The sequence below is a fragment of the Sinocyclocheilus grahami genome, unplaced genomic scaffold (assembly GCF_001515645.1).
Source record: "Sinocyclocheilus grahami isolate Dianchi unplaced genomic scaffold, SAMN03320097.WGS_v1.1 scaffold34.1, whole genome shotgun sequence".
Lineage (NCBI taxonomy): Eukaryota > Metazoa > Chordata > Actinopteri > Cypriniformes > Cyprinidae > Sinocyclocheilus > Sinocyclocheilus grahami.
Window position 1 is genome coordinate 1,667,890 of NW_015505213.1, and position 20,896 is coordinate 1,688,785.

Below are 20,896 nucleotides of genomic sequence, written 5' to 3' on the forward strand. Positions count from 1 at the left end.
CGCTTTTTTCTCATCATGGGACTGAGGTCAAACTCCTCTCTCTAGCACTTTTAGCCTTATTTTAGGGTGTGTTTAAACGCACGAGCCAGAGGGCGCACTATTGTCACTGTGCCGTCACATTTCATTTACAGACGGGAGGAAACTTTGCAAAGTTGGAAACATTTTGCAAGAACAGCGACCAGAGAGGAAAAGAGGATAAAGTTTAAAAAGGTAGGACAATACAAACGTCTTGGTTTGCAGGAAATATGACGCCCAACACAAACTGTTTTCACAACGCTGCATGCCGCCTTTATCACGTGATTTTGTAGTTCAGCCTTTCCAAAAGACTGAGCGCTGCTCTTTACAGTTCTTATTGTTTCGGTTTGTTTTGTTGGTGTAACTTCGTTAATTGTAACATTGTCTGTCTTAAAAATCGATATGTTCAGCTTTCACGCGGTCGCGGTTTGTTTTAAAACCAGTTTTCTAATACATAATCGATTAATGCTAATGAGTTTCCAGTGTATTTTTAATAACAGCTGCGTCGTGTGTAGACACGAGCGTGATACACGACAAATTGTGAATGATTCATTTGTAACAGACATTCATGACTGTCATTTAACATTAATTCGTCAGTGTCGGTTATGATTATGAACAGTGTTGGAGAAAGTTACTTTTAAAAGTAACGCAGTACAATATTGCGTTACTCCCAAAAAGTAACTAATTACGTTACTTTTTATGGAAAGTAGTGCGTTATATTACTTTCGCGTTACTTTTTAAATATAAGCAGGGCTTGATTGTTTTTAATATAAGAAGTTCTGTTTATAGCAAATATAAAAGCCCTTTCACACCAAAAAGTGTAATGAATAAACCTCAGGCTTTCACGTCTGTACAGTAGAACGCAGGAGAAGAAACACTCTTCAGCAATAAAAAAACAAAGCACAATTGTTAGTTTATCTAAAGTCATTGTGCTTATTAGTATGGTTGAACTGGATCATCAAAGCTCAGCAGCCAAAGATATTGGTTAATAAAATGGGATTAGATACATTTGTGTTATTTAACATATTTAATTATTGCAGGTTTGAGTCATATTCTGAGTTTGCATTTCACTGTTTTAATTCATTTTGATGAATACTAAATCAGTTTTTTTTTTGTGAGTGGGATGAATTAATGCACATTCACATTTAGTCTAGAACTACAGTAACATCATGTTCACACAGCTCACACAACTCCTCTGTACTCCCGATTTCTCCCAATATGGGGACAGGAGAGCCGTCAGTCAATAAATGGGAAAACTAAGTAACTGGCATTACTTTTTTGAAAAAGTAACTCAGATATTTTCTTGTAAATTAAAAAGTAATGCGTTACTTTACTAGTTACTTGAAAAAAGTAATCTGATTACGTAACTCGCGTTACTTGTAATGAGTTACCCCTAACATTGATTATGAATACACTTACATTGTATTAACATAACAATCAGCTGTCACATATTCATTCGTGGCTCATAACTGAATTTATTGAGGTTATATATGATGATCCATATTAAATGTATTTTTATAATACCAAACACTTTACATTAATGTCAGTAATGGTTAAACACATATAATGCTCAATAATAATAGTATGTCAGTCGCTATCAGGGCGGCGTGTGTTTGGGGCAGGACTACATTTTTGCTCGACCAATAACAGACGGGGGCGGTGTTCTGGGGAAACCGGTTTGACAACAGATTTTTGTTTTGTTTTTTTACACAAATTATTGTTTGATGTCACTGGCGCAGAAATTATACACTTCACCATCAACAGATCAGAAATTCATGTATACATAAAAATATAAGAGTTCGTTTAATGTTTATGTATGACTACATATCTATTTTTAGTGCTGTCAAATGATTAATCGCGATTAATCGTATACAAAATAAGTTTTTTTACATATGTGTGTACTGTATATATATATATATATATATATATACACACACGTATATATTTAAGAAAAATATGTTATATTTGTATATTACAAATATTTGTATATTAAATATTAATATAAATTATATAAATATATACATGTAAATATTTTCTAAATATATAGGCTATCTGTGTATATATACATAATAAATATACACAATACACACATATATTATGTAAACAAAAACTTATTTTGGATGCGATTAATCGCAATTAATCATTTGACAGCACTACTATTTATTTTTTATGCGTTTTTTAAGCAATGACCTTTTATAATGTCATAACACAATGTTATAATCCCTGCTAAAATTAAGCTTTAAGTTTAGTTTGTTCTGGAGTGTAAACTACACCAGCATGTGTCTTCTTGTTCTGAACTTTGTTTTTCTTGATCTTAAGTAAGCAGTTTCTAAGGTAAAGGTTGTTTGAGGACATCATACAGTTACATGAACTGTACTTGTGTGTTTCAGGTCATGTCGTCCATAAAAGTTGAATGTGTTATCAAAGAACAGAACGAAGTCGGTGAGAGTCCGGTCTGGGAGGAGAAGGACTCCACTTTGTTGTATGTTGATATTATGGGTAAAAGGGTCAACCGGTGGAACTCGCTGACCAATCAATTAGACAGTATTGCCACAGGTAAGCCTGAAGACATACAGTAAGTTTAGTGTGGGCTGCATTTTTAGTGACTTTCAAGGAAAATGCAACCAAATAATCAATCAATTCCCACAATAAAAATCATGTAGTCAGTGTTTTGAGTTTGCATTTTATTTAAAAGGTGCATTAGGCATTGATTCAAATTAAATTAGCATGCATTATAATGTTGATGAATTCAAATGTCTTATCTTTGCGCAGAGAAACTTGTAGGCTCTGTGGTTCCACGGCAGGCAGGTGGTTACGTCATCGCAGAGGGAACTCGGTTTGCATTTGTTGACTGGGTAAAGCGTTCAGTTACACCTGTCACCAATGTGGATGACAGGGAAAAACCAAACACCCGCTTCAATGATGGCAAAGTAGATCCAGCTGGCAGATTTTTTGCAGGTACTGTGTGAGAGAAATCATATTTTCACTCTGCATATGTAAAGTATAAAAAAATTGAAAGTATTATCTTGTGACAGTTGTAATTTAGCATGTTTTTTTTTTTTACAGAATTTACAGAAGCCGATAATTTAAAGATGTAGTCCACCCAAAAATGGAAATTCTGTCATCATTTACTTAACTCTGTGGTTCCACGGCAGGCAGGTGGTTACGTCATCGCAGAGGGAACTCGGTTTGCATTTGTTGACTGGGTAAAGCGTTCAGTTACACCTGTCACCAATGTGGATGACAGGGAAAAACCAAACACCCGCTTCAATGATGGCAAAGTAGATCCAGCTGGCAGATTTTTTGCAGGTACTGTGTGAGAGAAATCATATTTTCACTCTGCATATGTAAAGTATAAAAAAATTGAAAGTATTATCTTGTGACAGTTGTAATTTAGCATGTTTTTTTTTTACAGAATTTACAGAAGCCGATAATTTAAAGATGTAGTCCACCCAAAAATGGAAATTCTGTCATCATTTACTTAACATTGTCATTCCAAATATGTATGCATTTTTTCTTCTGCTGAACACAAAAGAAGATATTATGAAGAATGTATGAAGAACCAAACTTCTTTTTACCAAAATGTCCTTTGTATGCATACAAGTAACAGAAACTGAAGAAAGAAAGTCATACAGGTTTGGAATGACATGGGGGTGAGTAAATGATGACAGAATTATCATTTTTGGGTTAACTAAACCTTTAATTCTTTAAAGGGGTGGTTCACTGTTTTTTTCTAGGCTTGATTGTGTTTATGGGGTGCAGTCTAACATGTGTTAATGCTTCGTTTAAAAAAAAAAAAAAAAAGCATTATTTTTCACATAATTTACCTTTATTCCACACCGCTCTGTCCCTTCTCTGAGAAACGCACTGATCATTTCCTGCTTTTATGAAGCCCCACCCTCAGAAATAGGCGATGGGCTCTGATTGGTTAGCTAGCCCAGTGTGTTGTGATTGGCTAAACCGCCTCTAGTGCGCGTCTAATCGTCCCGCCCCTCACCTCAGCGGCATGTGCTCCGGTTGTATTGTAAACAACGGCGTCGTTAATATCGCTTATCAGTTTGAACCCGATTGAGAAGCAGAGGATATTATTGAAGAGGATCATGCAGAACCTGTGCAAGCACGGCTTTTAATGGTAGGCCTATGTTTTTTGTTTGTTGTTGTCTCATACTTTTAGATATGCTGTTATTTGTAAATGCTACTGCATATGTTAGCTTTTAATATACGGTTTTATCCTGATTAAAGCTTTAATACAGTACGGCAACTGCACGCGCGTCCATGTTTAACACTTCTCATATCTATGTGAAAATACGTGTATAATTTGAACAGTTCATTGTTGGAGCTGAGCTGAATGAGAGATTGAGAGAGAGAGAGATGCAGAGCAGGGCGACAGTGAGGAACAGTATTAAGAACCGCTGCTTTAGAACATTGATTTTGAAACTTGTGAATCCATTAGAATCGTTAGAAGGGCGGGGTTTATCTGGGTTTGTTACTTCACAAACCTGGGAAGTAACTTGTTGTAGTCCCCTACCAGCCGTTTTTGTAGGCATTAAACTGCCAGAATTTTAAAAGACGATATCTCCGTTTGCATTGAACTTTCAGCTTCGTAACTTTGCAGATATTGTTTATGCTCAAACAGCAACATTACACACTAACTAACGTTAAAAAAGTGAAATCGCAATCAACCACCCCTTTAAATAAACCAGTTGAATTATTCCCATTTGGACGTCTCCTTTACTGTGTGCAGGTACCATGGGTTTGGACATGAAGCCTGATGTGACGGATGGGGTGCTGTACACCCTCCTTCCTGACCACTCTGTTGTCCAGCATTTTGACCAAGTGCACCTCTCCAATGGTTTGGACTGGTCACTGGATCACCGCATCTTCTACTACATTGACAGCCTGGCATTTATGGTGGAGGCATTTGATTATGACATCCAGACTGGAGGACTGTGTGAGTTTGTTTTGCATTGCATTGGACTGTGGTCTTGATGTAAAGCTAGAGTGGTTTTGTAAAATATGTGTATTTATTTATTTCTGTTTAAGCTAACCGCAGAATGGTTTACAACATGGAGAAAGATGAAGGCATACCAGACGGTATGTGCATAGACACAGAGGGCAAACTGTGGGTTGCCTGCTACAATGCAGGAAGAGTGCTGCGTATCGACCCACAAACAGGTGTGTAACATAGCTGAGGCAAAGCAATTTAATATGAAAAATAATGGTGAAATGTATCATTTGTTGTAATGTTAAAATTCACATTTTCAGTATAACTGTGTATAACTTACACTGATCAAAATATGAAAGCCTCCTCATAAATTGACTCATAATCCACTATTTTAAAGGGGTCCTATTATGCTCTTTTACAAAGTCTTGATTTTGTTTTGGGGGTGTACTAGAACAGGCTCTCATACTAGGTTTTTCGAAAAACACATTATTTTTCACATATTTTACATTATTACAACACCTTTCTCCCCAGTCTGGTATGAACGGCTCGAATAGTTCCTGTATCAAATGAAGGCCCGCCTTCTGAAAAAGAAAATGTGCTGTGATTGGTTAGCTGGGCCAGTGTGTGTTGTGATTGGCAGCACTCGGCGCCTGGTCAGGAACCGTCATGCCCCTTAGCATAGCCGCCTGCGAGCTTCAGTGTAAATATTGCGTTAAAATCAAATAAATTTGAGCGCGATTTAAACCCAGATAATTGTAACCACTCTAAGTTCGTCTGCCTTGGGAAAGCTAGCGTGTCTACAACATAGTGATAACACTCGTTGCCTTCTCTAGTGCAGCTCAGTCAGGTTTCGTCCCATTCGTCGATATTTGTGATATCACAAATCCCGGAAAATATGCATTGTAGTCCAAACGAGTCGTTCGTTGTAATTTTTGAAAAGTGATTTCTGTTAAATAAAATATCTCCTTTTGAAGTGGACTTTGAGCTTTGTAACTTTGCAGATCTTTTTTATGCTCAAACAGCAACATTACAGACTAACTAAAGTTGAAAAAGTGAAAAAGCATAATAGGACCCCTTTAAAAACACTTAGGATATTCCTGAATGAAGTTAAAAAAGTCTCAACTTTGCTTCCATAACTGGCCATTAAACTCATGTTTATGACAGAAACATTCCCATATTTAAATGTTCATACACAAAAAGTTAATTTATCTGTTTCCACAAAAAAATAAAATGTAGCATCACTGTTTTTAAATTGAGAATAATAATGATTTGAGCACCAAATTATCAGCATATTAGAATGATTTCTGAAGGATCACGTGAAACTGATGACTGGAGTAATGATGCAGAAAATTTGGTTTTGCTGTCACGGGAATAAAATATATTTTAAATATATTCAAATAGAAAACAGACATTTTAATTTTTCATAATTTTATTAAATTTTTACACTATATTTGTGTATGTATTTATGTATAATTTTGTTGAAAAATAAAAAATACCAATGCCATCATTTTGCCATTATGCCTTAAATATAAATACAGGTTAGAATGTATAACATTCTAAAAGAGACTTCAGTTTTAATTCTATTCCCAATTTTAGGGAAACTTAATATAAATAGAGCTGATGTCACTCTCTGTGATGGCGAGGAACGATGGAGACGAGGAATAAATGAAACCGTCTTTAATCCATGGAACACAGGGTACATAAACACTGGAGACAACAGGAAACACATCAACGTAATGAGTAGAACCGACAAAGGAAGACTACACAGACTGGGGCTAATAAACACAGGGCAATCAGGGGAACACAGGTGCATGGAATCATAATCAAATTAACACGAGGAGAAACTGGGTCATGGGGAGCAAAACACACACAAACAGTCCAGAACCCTGACATATGGCCCCCCCTCCCGGAAGGTGCGTCCTCGCACCGTAAAACAACAGAGGGGTGGAATGGGTGGGAACTAAGTAGGAGGTTCTGGAGGAGGACGGACACCCGGGAGGGGGCCGGCAGACGGAGTCCAGTGAGGAGACGATAGAGGGAGGAGCCAAGGAGGAGACAGGAGGGACTCTGCGCAGTAGGAGCCCAGCTGGACCCAGGCCACAGCCATAATGTCGACCCATGGTGGAGTCGATGGAGGGAGTCGATGGAGGAGGAATGGCCTCCGACTCCAGGGGGCCGACCAATGGCGGCGGAGGAGCCCGAGTCGGAGACGGAGAACCAACGAGCCAGGGGGATGCCGAGGATCCGGGGGGCCAGGGTGGATCCGAGGGTTCTGGCGACCGAGGCGGAGATCCTGAGATCCGCGGCGGAGCCGGAGTGACTGAGGACCAAGGAGCCCAATAGAGCCGGTGGGACGGAGTAACGAGGTGCAGCCGGAGGAGCAGAGTCCTGAGGAGATGGCAGGTTGACGCCTGACCAAGGCAGAGCCGGAGGGACGAGGGAGCCCGGTGGAGCTGGTGGATCGACGGGTGATGGTGGAGGTGAGGGAGCTAGGAGCCAAGGTGGAGCCGCTGGGTCTACGGGCCGAGGCGGAGTCCGGGCCTCGGAGGCTGGAGGCGGAGGTGAGGGATTCTCCAGCCATGGCGACACTGGAGGATGGCAGACCCGCGGCGCTCACACCGTATTGATGGTGGGCTGAGGGCGAGCAGAGGGGCTGCCAGACAACAGCGGTGGAGGAGGCATGAGCAGGTGGGAGGGCGGGCATTTGTGCGTCTCCGGGCATTCAGAGCTTAACTCTGGATCGGAAGCCCCCTCTTGGCTGAACATGGGAACAGGATGGCGCTCAGGAGGAGCGGACACTTGAGGGCGCTTACGAGGAGCTGGCACTGGAGAGCGATTTCTAGGATCGGGCACTGGAGAGCGTTCTGGACTGGATTCGGGGACTGGAGTCCTCTCCTCTTAGCTTTGGCACTTTCGCTGCACCATACTCAGCTCACCCTCAGCCGCGGTGCAGGGGGCGGAGCTCCTCTCAGCGCTCACACCGTCTGCGGCTTTCTTCCTCGTGGCGGGCATTGTCGCCGGCTCGTAGATCGCGGCGGGAATTGGCTCTCCGTCATCGGTGGGCTCGGGCTTTAGCTCCGCACAGCGGGGAGATGGTGGGCTGGGCTCTGGGTCCAGAGTGGATCTGGGAGTGATGATGAGAGGCGATCCGTTTCTCGCCAGAATCCACTCCACAAACGCGCTGAAATCCTCTTGAGGACCATCTCCGGACGACGGCACTCTGCACTCAATGTTTAGACTGGCGTCGTAGAACGCACAGAGCACGTCGTCCTGGTAGTGGGTGGTGCTTGCTAGCAGCTGGAACAGTCTAGTATGGTCCTCGAGAGCTTTGTCTTCCTGCTCCAGCAGGAGGAGGAGGTATTCGGGGGAAAGGAGGGCATCCATCAGGGAACAACGGAAAAAAAAGACACTGGGTGAAAAACGAGAAAAAAAACGGAGGGGAAAACACGGGAGGTAACTGTTTTTTGGTCGGTTCTTCTGTCATACTCTGTGATGGCGAGGAACGATGGAGACGAGGAATAAATGAAACCGTCTTTAATCCATGGAACACAGGGTACATAAACACTGGAGACAGCAGGAAACACATCAACGTAACGAGTAGAACCGACAAAGGAAGACTACACAGACTGGGGCTAATAAACACAGGGCAATCAGGGGAACACAGGTGCATGGAATCATAATCAAATTAACACAATTAACACGAGGAGAAACTGGGTCATGGGGAGCAAAACACACACAGACAGTCCAGAACCCTGACAGCTGAATATAAATAGAAAGTCTGAATGAAAATCAAAGATCAGTCCAATCTTTCAGTTGTTGAACAGTAATGAGCTTCCATTCTCAGGCAAACGGCTGCAGACAGTGAAACTACCAGCTGAGAAAACCACTTCATGCTGTTTCGGAGGGAAAGACTACAGTGATCTCTATGTCACCTCAGCGTATGCAGGCATGGATGCAGATTCACTGGCCAAGCATCCTGAAGCTGGCTGCACATTTAAGGTAGACATCTTATTTCATATCATGCTCAAAGTAGCATGACATCAACTCCGACACATAATGACATTAATTATATGCTTTATTCCTATCATAGGTGTCTGGTTTAGGAGTCAAGGGCATCCCACCATTCTCATACACTGGATGAAAACCAAGGAAAAATTATTGTTATTAAAAGCGTCATGATCATTTTGCAGTCATGATACAACAATAGAGTTCTAATCATGCAGTTAGAGTATGTGTGATACTCGCACCTCATATAATGGTAGAAAATCTTACTTTCATTTCCATAATATTGGACATTTCTATAATTAAATTTTATAATTTAGTAATTTACATTTCTAATATTAGACACAATTATTATTCTAATTATTAGACACAAGCATTTTGTCTACATGACTAAAATCAAAGATGTAATTGTATGTGGAATAATATGAATTTTAATTTAATTTAATTTATATTAACTACACAAAGAGCAATATGTGACTTTGCACACATTTTAGGAGATTATTTCAAGTGATGTGTTTTTGGGTCATTTTGGGTAACTTGCAATGTATATTAACTACAAATGTGATGTTGGTTTGGCTCTGCTGCTGAAGTGAGTCAGACAACCATGATTTTGAAATTATGATTGACTTTTTTGTTTATTTCCCTTCCAAGTCAAAATGACAAACCACTCACAAACTGTTTTACATCCATAATCTGTATTTCAGAGTAAAACGATTTCAGTGAGAAAATGTGGAACCGGTCTTGATTTTAGTGGGAATTGATTGGGTTGTAAAAGTAGCTGTTATAAGCCAGAATGCTGGTTGGAAGGAAGAGGCTGAGAAGAAAGTGGGATTTGTGGCGTCAGCTGAAAAGTCATTTCAGACCATGCATTAAAGAGGGGTGAATAGGATCGGTTTCATGTTGACTATAAGGATACTAAGTAAATCTACAGGTTTTGGTGCAAAGGTTGAATGGATTAATTCATTTTGTTTGTTGGTTTACTGTTTTTGTGAATCTTTCAGCATAACCTGAAATAATAAGATAAAGGTTTCGAATTTAAATGATCTCTGGAATTGTAGACTTCAAGAGTTTAAATGGGGTTTTTGAGGATAAATAATTAAAACAAGCTCCACCTCCTAATAAATATATTTTGTTTAGTTAACTCAAACAGTAACATAATCGGCAGCCTTTTGTACTACATATATAAGACAAACAATAAAAAACAGATGCGAATAAAGACTTCAGATGATCCTTCAGAAATCATTCTAATTTTGATTTGGTACTCAAAAATGATTATGCGCCAGTTATTATTATCAATGTTGAAAACAGCTGCATAATATGTTTGTGGAAACTGATGCTTTTTTTCAGGTTTCTGATGGGTAACTTTTATTTTAAATAGAATTTGTTGCCGATTTTAATGTCAGTAATGTGCCTAATAAAAGAATTGCCTTCTTTCAATAAATAAATGAATAAATGTCTTAGTGGCGCTAAACATTATTGGGAAATTCTTGTATTTGCTGGGAAAAGGGCAGTAGAGAGTCTTAGAGAGTAGTTTTTATACTGAGGTGAATTTGTTGACCTCTCTCTTCTCAGCCATAAAATCTAGAGGAACGCACTGAATATGGATGAGCGATTCATAATGACCCAACCAGAGGGTGTTGTCTATACTACATATAAAAACAATACAATCAGAATGCTGTGATTGTCAAACACAAACAGGACAGAAAAAGGTATGATGTGATAATACTTACCTAAATGGTCTGCTTGGATAGCTGTAAACCACAAAACGTCTTTTTTTTCACCTAGGCATTTGTACCACTGAAACATTGGATAAGAACAAGAAAATGGCTGAAACAGCTGACTGGATGTCTAACCTTAATGAGAAATTCACAAAAATCCCCTTGAGCCAACTTGCTATTCCAGGTAAGTAATGTGAATATTAACAACATCTGTCAAACTATTATTCAAAGCTCTCAGATATTAATAACCATCTTCCAACTTAAAAGCTAAAAGATTAATTCATTAGCATTTATACAGTTATTCAAAGTGACTTACATATCAAAATCATATACAAATTTTCCAGACTATCCATCAAACTTACATTATATTAGCGTATCATCACATACAACAAACATGAAGTGAACATAGGATCATGTGTGACTTGAAGAGAGCCAAAAACTTAAACAGAACAGACATTTCTTTTAGGGAGCCATGACGCTATGGCATACAGCTTGGATATGGACTCTTCAGTACTGGAACCTAAAAAAACAAAGGCCTTGGACAAGATGTTCAGTATTTTCTTGAGCCCCATTGTCAAAAAATGGGGTACTACCCAGGTAAAGTACCTATTAAAATACAGTAATATCACAATAAATGTCAGGAGCCAGTCTATGTTCATGTTTTCAAGTGATTGTCAAGGGAAAAAAACATCTCTGAGTAGCTTAATGCGGGTTTGCGATACTTTGATCTGAGGGTTGCTGGGAAGCCTGAATCAAGTGATTTATTCTTCCATCATGGACTATACACAACAATGACTGTGAAGGTTATTACCCTGATTCATTTTCATGTTATTCTTTTTACATTAATTGCATTCAACAGCTTAATGGGAAAACTGTAATGACAGCTAACCTTGAATCACCACAGGAGGGAATGGCAGGACTGGAGAAATGGTTAGGCCAGCATACTAAGGAGGTTTGCGAGAAATTGCTTTCTCGCATTTCAAAGAAATGTCAGCCGATCAACACACCAACCTGACCAACTTCCTCAAAGAGCACTTCAAAACAAAACTCTGTCCTAAGCTTCAAGTGGTGCATACCCTTTGCCATGACCTCAAAGCCATATCCTCAAAAACTGAGGGAAATAATTAATTCAGGGACCTCAGCATATTATGCAAATAGTTCCAATAATGATTTAATAATCATTTAAAAAAAAAAAATCAAATTTATGTGAAGCCCTCGCTCAAGAACTGCTGGGAAAGTGGCTACCAGGTCATCCTCTCTTATGACAACAGAAGTGTCGACGATCCTGTTTTGTGGCCTCAAATCGAGTACTGGTGGGCCGATAATTCGGACCCCAAGGAGGTCATTTCATACCTTAATAACCAGAAACAAAATGGAAGACCAGGTGAGCTAAGAGATGCCAATAGCTTAAAAATACCTTACATTTATTGAAGTCTGATTGGTTTAAACAAAATGCTCCAAGGAAAAAAAAAATATCCCTTGCTCTTTATGTGTCCATTTGGCCAACAGATGGATTGTTTGTTTCTGGTCTCAACCTGACTTTTGATGGGAATGACATGCTCCTGTACCTCACAAAGTCTTTAAAAGAGAAGACCATGATGGCCTACCCTTAGGGGATGGGCGATACCACTTATATACCACCGATATTTTTCAAGGCAGTATTGTCGATATTGATACCAATTCGATACTTCTAAACTAAACTTTTAAATTATGACATTTATTTAAAAATGTAAATTACTAAGAGTAAAATGGGTAATGATAAGCATTTTAACATTCAATACGCCTTAATTGCAACTCATTAGGTTATATTTTTTGTTAGAACATGAATAGAACATGATATACACTATTATCTTTCAACGTTCAATTTAAATAACTGTAGTTGCACAAACAATGTAGGCTACAATTTCAGTTTGTTTATTGTGAAATAACTCTGTCCTTCTGTTCTCTGATAAGCATTGTTCAGGGCTGCCGTTCCCAAAAGCTTTAATGCTTTCTTATGATACTTTTGGGAAAAGCAGCCCTGTTTGAATGCACTGTCAGAAGCGAGTGAACGCTCTCTCTGATTGATTAGTTCTGTCTTGCAACAGTCCTGTGTTCAGATGAGCAGGAAAATAGTTATATCCTACACAATTACTTGCTAACAAAGGTTATTCGTCCAAGTCAATGCATATTAAACGCATTATAATTTTTTAGTTAAATAAACAAAATCACTGGTAAATAAAACACCTTAGTATCGATATTTTTTGTTGTGAGTATCGTTGCTTGCCTGGGTGAAGGAGTAACGTCCAGGCTCTGACAAAGAAAGTGTCAACATCATTGCTGGAGATTTTGTTGGAGTGAATAGCTTTGCTCAAGATATCATTCAGCTCAACTAATGCTGACAATGGTTCATGAAGAGGGTATTCTGAGTCCGCATGAGATCTCCTTCAAACAGTTAAGGTGCATCTCAATAAATTAGAATGTCGTGGAAAAGTTCATTTATTTCAGTAATTCAACTCAAATTATGAAACTCGTGTATTAAATAAATTCAATGCACACAGACTGAAGTAGTTTAAGTCTTTGGTTCTTTTAATTGTGATGATTTTGACTCACATTTAACAAAAACCCACCAATTCACTCTCTCAACAAATTAGAATACTTCATAAGACCAATAAAAAACATTTTTAGTGAATTGTTGGCCTTCTGGAAAGTATGTTCATTTACTGTACATGTACTCAATACTTGGTAGGGGCTCCTTTTGCTTTAATTACTGCCTCTATTCGGCGTGGCATAGAGGTGATCAGTTTGTGGCACTGCTGAGGTGGTATGGAAGCCCAGGTTTCTTTGACAGTGGCCTTCAGCTCATCTGCATTTTTTGGTCTCTTGTTTCTCATTTTCCTCTTGACAATACCCCATAGATTTTCTATGGGGTTCAGGTCAGGCCAGTTTGCTGGCCAATCAAGCACACCAACACCATGGTCATTTAACCAACTTTTGGTGCTTTTGGCAGTGTGGGCAGGTGCCAAATCCTGCTGGAAAATGAAATCAGCATCTTCAAAAAGCACAGAAGGAAGCATGAAGTGCTCCCAAATTTCTTGGTAAATGGGTGCAGTGACGTTGGTTTTCAAAAAACACAATGGACCAACACCAGCAGATGACATTGCACCCCAAATCATCACAGACTGTGGAAAATTAACACTGGACTTCAAGCAACTTGGGCTATGAGCTTCTCCACCCTTCCTCCAGACTCTAGGACCTCGGTTTCCAAATGAAATACAAAACTTGCTCTCATCTGAAAAGAGGACTTTGGACCACTGGGCAACAGTCCAGTTCTTCTTCTCCTTAGCCCAGGTAAGACGCCTCTGACGTTGTCTGTGGTTCAGGAGTGGCTTAACAAGAGGAATACGACAACTGTAGCCAAATTCCTAGACACGTCTGTGTGTGGTGGCTCTTGATACTTTGACCCCAGCCTCAGTCCATTCCTTGTGAAGTTCACTCAAATTCTTGAATCGATTTTGCTTGACAATCCTCATAAGGCTGCGGTTCTCTCGGTTGGTTGTGCATCTTTTTCTTCCACACTTTTTCCTTCCACTCAACTTTCTGTTAACATGCTTGGATACAGCACTCTGTGAACAGCCAGCTTCTTTGGCAATGAATGTTTGTGGCTTACCCTCCTTGTGAAGGGTGTCAATGATTGTCTTCTGGACAACTGTCAGATCAGCAGTCTTCCCCATGATTGTGTAGCCTAGTGAACCAGACTGAGAGACCATTTTGAAGGCTCAGGAAACCTTTGCAGGTGTTTTGAGTCGATTAGCTGATTGGCATGTCACCATATTTTAATTTGTTGAGATAGTGAATTGGTGGGTTTTTGTTAAATGTGAGCCTAAATCATCACAATTAAAAGAACCAAAGACTTAAACTACTTCAGTCTGTGTGCATTGAATTTATTTAATACACGAGTTTCACAATTTGAGTTGAATTACTGAAATAAATGAACTTTTCCAGAACATTCTAATTTATTGAGATACACCTGCATAAGAAGCTTTAAGAATCTTTCTGTATTTTTTTTATTCGTTTTTGATGACAAGGCTAGTAGGGAATCTATAGGTGGTTACGGCAAAATTTGAATATTTAACATATTAAACAAATAAAATTCTCACATAAATAATACAAAATTCCAATGTGAGCCAGTGTTGTTGTTTTGGGTCTCTTCAACAAAACGGAAACAAATCGCACTTTTAGACGGTCCCTAACATTGTTGCCATACCAGGTTCAAGAAACGAAAAGTGTCACGAGATCGACATGCTCATAAATAATCTTACAAATTCATATTTCACGGTTATAATGAGCTCGTTCAACACTCAGTGCACTTCTGTACATCATTTAACAAGGCGTTTCTGTCTGGCATCGCATGAAGAAAAACGCGGAAACAAAGGCTATTTTTGTTTCAGCGGCCGATGTGCAGTAAATGATGTTGGTAGTACTGTGTGAGTACTACAAGTGTTTAGGTTAATTGTTCATAGAAAACGTAACAAATGGAGGATGAAGAAAGATTATGCCTCTCCAGCTGTTGTTCGGACTGGATGTCCGAGATGCCCTCGGGTTTTTGGGACATACCGCTGTGGAATCTCGCTATACCCGGTACGTCAGATACGTTTGATTATTTCCATAGTTTAATCCTGTTTCGCAATTATTTGACATTTTTTACTGCTTAATAATTTCAGCATCCGTTTTACTGTTTTGCAGGAAGTCATGACACCATGACTTACTGTTTAGATGAGCGGTCCTCAGTACTGAAGTCTTCGCCGAGGTTGCTGCAAGTGTTAGACGCTTGGTTTCCTTGTATCGTTCGGCCCTGTGTTATCAAATGGGCGACTACACAGGTACAGACGAAGATGTGATATTTTGTTGTTCTAAAGTTGTATGATTGATTTCTTCAGAGCGTCATCATTGACTAACAGCCTCAGTCACCTTCATTCCCTTACCAAAAAGTAGTATACTTCAAGTTGATTTTAGTAAGTATACTTAAGTAAAGTTCAAGTATATTTTTAAGTATACTTTATGTAGTAAGTGTACAAATATCAGTGAACTAGTAGTATACTTGTAAGTGTAATTTCAATACTCCTTGGGACTAAATTGGCCCACATTCCTATTTTTAGTTTAATAGAAGTATACTAATAGCACACTTGAATAAACTTCTTTTTCGTAAGGGTTGCACTTTCATTGCATATGACAAAAGTAAATGAAGGGATATATCACCTGAAAATGAAAATTCTGTCATCATTTACTCACCTTTAGGTTGTTCTAAATCTGTATGAGTTTCTTTCTTCTGTTGAAAACAAAAGAAGATATTCTGAGGAACAAAACAGTTGACGGTAGCCATTGACTTCCATAGTATGGAAAAAAAAATACTATGGAAGTCAGTGGTTACGTCAGTTGTTTGGGAACACACATTCTTCAAAATATCCTCTTTTGTGTTCAGCAGAAGAAAGAAACTTATACAGGTTTGAAACAACTTGAGGGTGAGTAAATTATGACAGAATTAAAATTTTTGGGTGAACTATTCCTTGAATGGTGACCGAGTAATTTTGCCTCCTTTGGTGTTTCACAGAAGTCATGTAGGTTTAAATCTACTTAAGTGTGGACAAATTATGACAAAAGGATGGGTGTTGATGACATACAGCATTTTACATGGCTTATTTTTTTCTTTCTTATCCAGGAAGATAGCATCTCTAACCAGCTGGATTTAGGCATTCGGTTTCTCGATTTAAGAATAGCTCATAAGATAAAAGACCCTGATAAAGTTTTCTACTTTGCACATGGGATCTACTCCCTTCTGACAGTGAAGGTATGGTTGATCGGAATTTTAGAAGAATGTTAATTTCTCATTCCAAGTCGAGAAAAACATTGGTTGTGTTCTGGTTTTGTTATTTTAAGGAAGTGCTCACAGAAGTTGCTCGCTGGTTAGATCAACACACCAAGGAAGTGGTCATTATTGCACTTTCTGCCTTTGATGGCATGAACCTGGATCAACACAGAGACCTCATTCAATTCCTCATAAGCACATTTGACAATAAAATTTGTCCCAATTATGTAAGTAATTTCCATGTATTTTAAAACATATGCAAATTTTATGAAATACCTTGAATCTTGATGCATGTCTTAAATGTAACAAAAAATTCTGAATGGTACAGAGCACTGCATATAACATTCTGGACAAAAATAGATACTGTGTCCACTAATTAAGATTTCATTCCCACAAATTATTAATTCATGGCTACTTTTTTCAAAAATGTTTTACTTATTTTATTTAAATTGTGTCCATAATGTACTAATGTGTGCCCTTGGTTTAATTTAGTAAAATCGTGACAACGATTTACATTAAACACTGGAACAAAGTCTTAATTCTTGGCCACAATACCTTTTTAGACACTATATCTGCATCTAAAATGACATACTGTCTAGTAGGTGCAATGTTTTGGTTTGAAAAATACTTTGACCATTAAAAAATGGCATATGAATGGAATTTGGACATACTACATCCAGCATTTTGTTACTGTCATGTGATCAACCAGCATCAATTGTGTTACTTCACTGCCATTCACAAATCATCTCCTGTTGCCTCATGGGATATTAAAGTGTCAATCAAATGCACACTTCAGAATCTCAGTGCAAGTTGTTGGTTATCCGGGTACTTTTCACCTACTATATGACTTCTCTGACATATTACTTTTTTCATGTACTGTTTTTCACATAATATATAGTAGGCAATTTCAGACACAGTGTATATCTCAGTAATCTCTCTATTATTATTTTTTTTTTTCAGATTATACCCTCACTACTGCAGTGTTGGAATCACAATTATCAGGTTATTCTGTCATATGATGACTCAGCTGCGTCTGAATATGAGGAATTGTGGCCACAGTGTGAATATTGGTGGGCAAATACATCAGATCCAAAACATGTCATATCCTACCTGGAGGAGAGAAAAACAGAAGGAAGACCAGGTCGGTAATAATTAGGCTACAAAACAAGATAAATAAAGTTAGATGACAAACTTTGATGTTGGCTTGACAAAGCCTTGTTTGAAAGTTTGAAACAATTTTGCAAGGTTTGAAGTTTGAAGATTTTTCTCTGAGAAAGTCAGTAAAATGTTCCAAACAAGTTTTAGCATCTTACTAGGATGATATAGCATGTTGCTAGCTAGATTTAATACATTACTGCTAACATGGTTCAAGCATGATGTAGCACATTGTTAGCAAGTTACTAGCATGACTTGACATGTTATTACCATGATTTAACACGTTAATATGTTTGAAAATGTGCTAGCATGATTTAGCACTTTCCTAGCATAAATTAGCACATTACTAACATGTTTCTATCATGATTTAACACGTTAGAATATTTCTAACATGATTTAGAAACATTCATTGCTAGCAACAAGCTGTCATTTACAAGCTTTAGCACATTGCTGTCATGTTGCTAGCATTATTTAAAACTTTCTAGCACGTTTCTAGCATTATTGAACATTTACAGCATGTTTCTAGCTTTATTACAACAATTACAACACTGCATGCTTTAGCATATTTCTAGCATGATTTAACATGTTTTAGCATGTTGCTAGTATGATTTAGATAAATAGATATTAGACTGATCTTTGATTAAATTGTTGAATGTAGCTTAAAAACTCTATTAGATTTAATGTGTGAAAGTTTTGTCCTTTCAATTAAAGTCTCTGGGATTCTTCATAGTTTTGATCATCTGGTTTTTGACAATCGTATGTATGATCAGTTAGAAAATATAGCATACCAAGTCAGTACAGTCTGAAGGTCTGTCCTGAGTTTGATGGTTGTAGCCTAAAGGAGGAGTTAGAAATTTTGTCTCAGAGGAAGAAGCCGGTAGGAAGGAAATAAAATATCTTTCATTAAAGCTTGTTTTCCTTAAATAATTGCCCTGAATTTGTTTTCAGGTCAGTTTTTTGCCGCTGGTCTGAACCTAACTGAGGATGCCAAGTATGTTCTTTCTCATCCGTGCCAGTCATTACAAAGCATGACCTTGAGCTCCTATAGTCTGCTTTTGAACTGGGTCAAACAACAGCATCCAGGCCCGGGCAAATCATGTGTCAACATCATCTGTGCAGATTTTGTGGGGGCTTTCAGCAATGAATTCACCCAGCTGGTTATTGGACTCAATCAAACACTCTTAAAAAAGAGACTTGACCTTTAAATCTGCCATAAACATTACATACAAATGCAGCATCTTCCTTACAGTGTATTTTTTATATTTCTTTTTAGCCTTTTTGTTTTGATGTTTACATATTGATATTTTTTTAGTCTTTTATGACAGTCCCTAAACTGTGAGGAAACAATGTTTTGTGCAATGCTGCCATCTACAGGCAATCCATATTTAGGTTTTTGTTTGATACATGTCTCAAAATAATGTTACTTGCAACTTTACAGTTAACATCAAACTACTGAAATGCCAAAAACTAAACTTCTTTCCTGATTGTTCTTGGATATTTGTCAAAAGGGCAGATTGATATAATCAAAGATTAAGTGGCTCAATAGATTATAGCATTACCTGTCCAATGAGTCACACTTAATTTTAGTAACGTCTAATGTCCTGTCATGACTTCATCTATTGTTGATGATGTTCACTCTGTTTGGCTTTCAGTCCATGTGGGTAACATGTATCTGTGGGGTCCAATTTTAGATGCCCCTTTGAGTGCACTCTCTAAGGTGCTTAACATTTATAGTATCTACTTAAATGATAATCCAGTTCACTGATGCCTTTGAAAGTGAAAGTGAAAGTGAAGTGACATGTGGCCAAGTATGGTGACCCATACTTGGAATTAGTGCTCTGCATTTACCCATCCAAAGTGCACACACACAGCAGTGAACACACAAACCGTGAACACACACCCGGAGCAGTGGGCAGCCATTTATGCTGCGGCGCCCGGGGAGCAGTTGGGGGTTCGGTGCCTTGCTCAAGGGCACCTCAGTCGTGGTATTGAAGGTGGAAGAGAGCGCTGTACATTCACTCCCCCCCCCTACAACCCCTGCCGGTACGAGACTCGAACCCACAGCCTTTGGGTTATGAGTCCGACTCTTTAACCATTAGGCCACGACTTCCCCACTTTCACACTCAGTTTGTGTAGGTTGTATAAGGTAAATAAACATGGGTTTTACTTTTATGCATGTTTTTTCCGGACTTTTTCAAATCTGAAAATGACCACAAAGAATTTTCTGAAATTCTTTAAGGAAGTTTATTTTTTATTTTAACGTCTCATTAATCTGAGGACAAAAACCAAATGTGTTTCTTTGGCAACATTTGTTTCATACCACAGTTAGATATAATTTTGCAGATTTTTTTTGTATTTTTTTTCTCCAAGAATGCATTGTATTAGTGTGCTCTACATGCAGGATCCAAAGTATTTAGCACATTCTGAACAGATCTGGAGCGGGATTCTTCCAGAGAGCTTTGAGAATCCCCTCCCTCCTCTTCCAAGTCCCCACCTCTCTCCTAAACAGATTATTGAGGAGTTAAAGGAGCTTGCATCGGTCCCTGTGTCGTCTCTATGAGGCTTAGAGCTCCAGAGGAAACAGATGGGATAAGAAAACCAGGGGATCTAATTACAGAGGCTTATTTAGCAATCCAAGGCCCTTCCAGAACACAGTCGAAAGCCTCAAGCCGCTGCTCCTCGCAGTTTCTCTTTCAGAGGTATTCGTCTCAAAGCCTTAAGACAGCTACGGTTGTTTAACATGGAGAAAGAGGAAGAGGAAGATGAAATCTTTACCACATTTCAGGGAGGATATGAAGGACAGGAAGATGTGGAGGAGCAGGATGAAAAGGAGCCAGAGGCTGAGAGGAAGAGCAGTTGGGATGTCCCAATTCCAAGTCGATCATTGGCCAGTCGCAGAGCTTCACTTCCATGTCCGGTTAGTACCCAGTGTAAGTTTGTGTGTGTAGCTTGTATGGCATACAGGCTTTTAAATGGGAGCAGAAACACACCAGTTGTTATGGTGCCAAGCTCTGGATTTCTCTTCCAGACAGCCAACGAGCAGCTGATTCAATTAACACTTTTTAAATAGTATCTCAGAGCACACTTGCTTAATAGGGCTTATCCTAAAGCTATTTAATTCTCTTACCTTCTTAGTTAATTTAGCATTTTTATTTTTGTTTACTGTTATTTTTATTTTAAAGCAGCACTATGTAACTTTTGGCGCTCTAGCGGTTA

The 20,896-nt window shown here is 38.6% G+C and overlaps 3 protein-coding genes across 4 annotated transcripts in view; all 3 read left to right on the forward strand.

The window, feature by feature from the left end:
* Nucleotides 1-81: 81 nt before the first annotated feature.
* On the forward strand, nucleotides 82-9,404 carry LOC107581344 (regucalcin). The gene is made up of 7 exons (XM_016266867.1): nucleotides 82-210; nucleotides 2,406-2,571; nucleotides 2,788-2,973; nucleotides 4,760-4,966; nucleotides 5,059-5,190; nucleotides 8,805-8,959; nucleotides 9,051-9,404. The coding sequence occupies exons 2-7, from the start codon at nucleotides 2,409-2,411 to the stop codon at nucleotides 9,099-9,101; spliced, it is 894 nt and encodes a 297-aa protein (XP_016122353.1). The 5' UTR covers nucleotides 82-210; nucleotides 2,406-2,408; the 3' UTR covers nucleotides 9,102-9,404.
* LOC107581342 (PI-PLC X domain-containing protein 1) lies at nucleotides 3,039-19,442 on the forward strand. Of its 2 annotated transcripts, XM_016266866.1 has the most exons (8): nucleotides 3,039-3,049; nucleotides 5,946-5,949; nucleotides 15,051-15,300; nucleotides 15,406-15,542; nucleotides 16,379-16,507; nucleotides 16,597-16,752; nucleotides 17,486-17,666; nucleotides 18,629-19,442. In XM_016266866.1, the coding sequence occupies exons 3-8, from the start codon at nucleotides 15,195-15,197 to the stop codon at nucleotides 18,883-18,885; spliced, it is 966 nt and encodes a 321-aa protein (XP_016122352.1). In that variant the 5' UTR covers nucleotides 3,039-3,049; nucleotides 5,946-5,949; nucleotides 15,051-15,194; the 3' UTR covers nucleotides 18,886-19,442. The 2 variants fall into 2 exon arrangements, with proteins under 2 accessions (XP_016122352.1, XP_016122351.1); XM_016266865.1 differs by lacking the exons at nucleotides 3,039-3,049; nucleotides 5,946-5,949 and having other exon boundaries at nucleotides 14,851-15,300.
* A 630-nt stretch (nucleotides 19,443-20,072) lies between these two features.
* Nucleotides 20,073-20,896, forward strand: part of LOC107581436 (E3 ubiquitin-protein ligase DZIP3-like) — a 4,720-nt gene continuing 3,896 nt past the window's right edge. Inside the window, exon 1 of the mRNA XM_016266996.1 lies at nucleotides 20,073-20,597. Coding sequence (XP_016122482.1) covers nucleotides 20,421-20,597 — 177 coding nt within the window. The 5' untranslated portion in view covers nucleotides 20,073-20,420. The remainder of the gene's footprint in view (nucleotides 20,598-20,896) is intronic.

Bases quoted from the DNA above. Each gene is read 5' to 3' on its own strand.
- LOC107581344 (XM_016266867.1), top strand. From the start codon at position 2,409: ATGTCGTCCATAAAAGTTGAATGTGTTATCAAAGAACAGAACGAAGTC. The intron at 4,967-5,058 runs GTGAGTTTGTTT...TTTCTGTTTAAG, and splicing joins CATCCAGACTGGAGGACTGT to CTAACCGCAGAATGGTTTAC. The intron at 5,191-8,804 runs GTGTGTAACATA...TTCCATTCTCAG, and splicing joins GCGTATCGACCCACAAACAG to GCAAACGGCTGCAGACAGTG.
- LOC107581342 (XM_016266866.1), top strand. From the start codon at position 15,195: ATGGAGGATGAAGAAAGATTATGCCTCTCCAGCTGTTGTTCGGACTGG. The intron at 15,301-15,405 runs GTACGTCAGATA...ACTGTTTTGCAG, and splicing joins GTGGAATCTCGCTATACCCG to GAAGTCATGACACCATGACT. The intron at 15,543-16,378 runs GTACAGACGAAG...TTTCTTATCCAG, and splicing joins TCAAATGGGCGACTACACAG to GAAGATAGCATCTCTAACCA.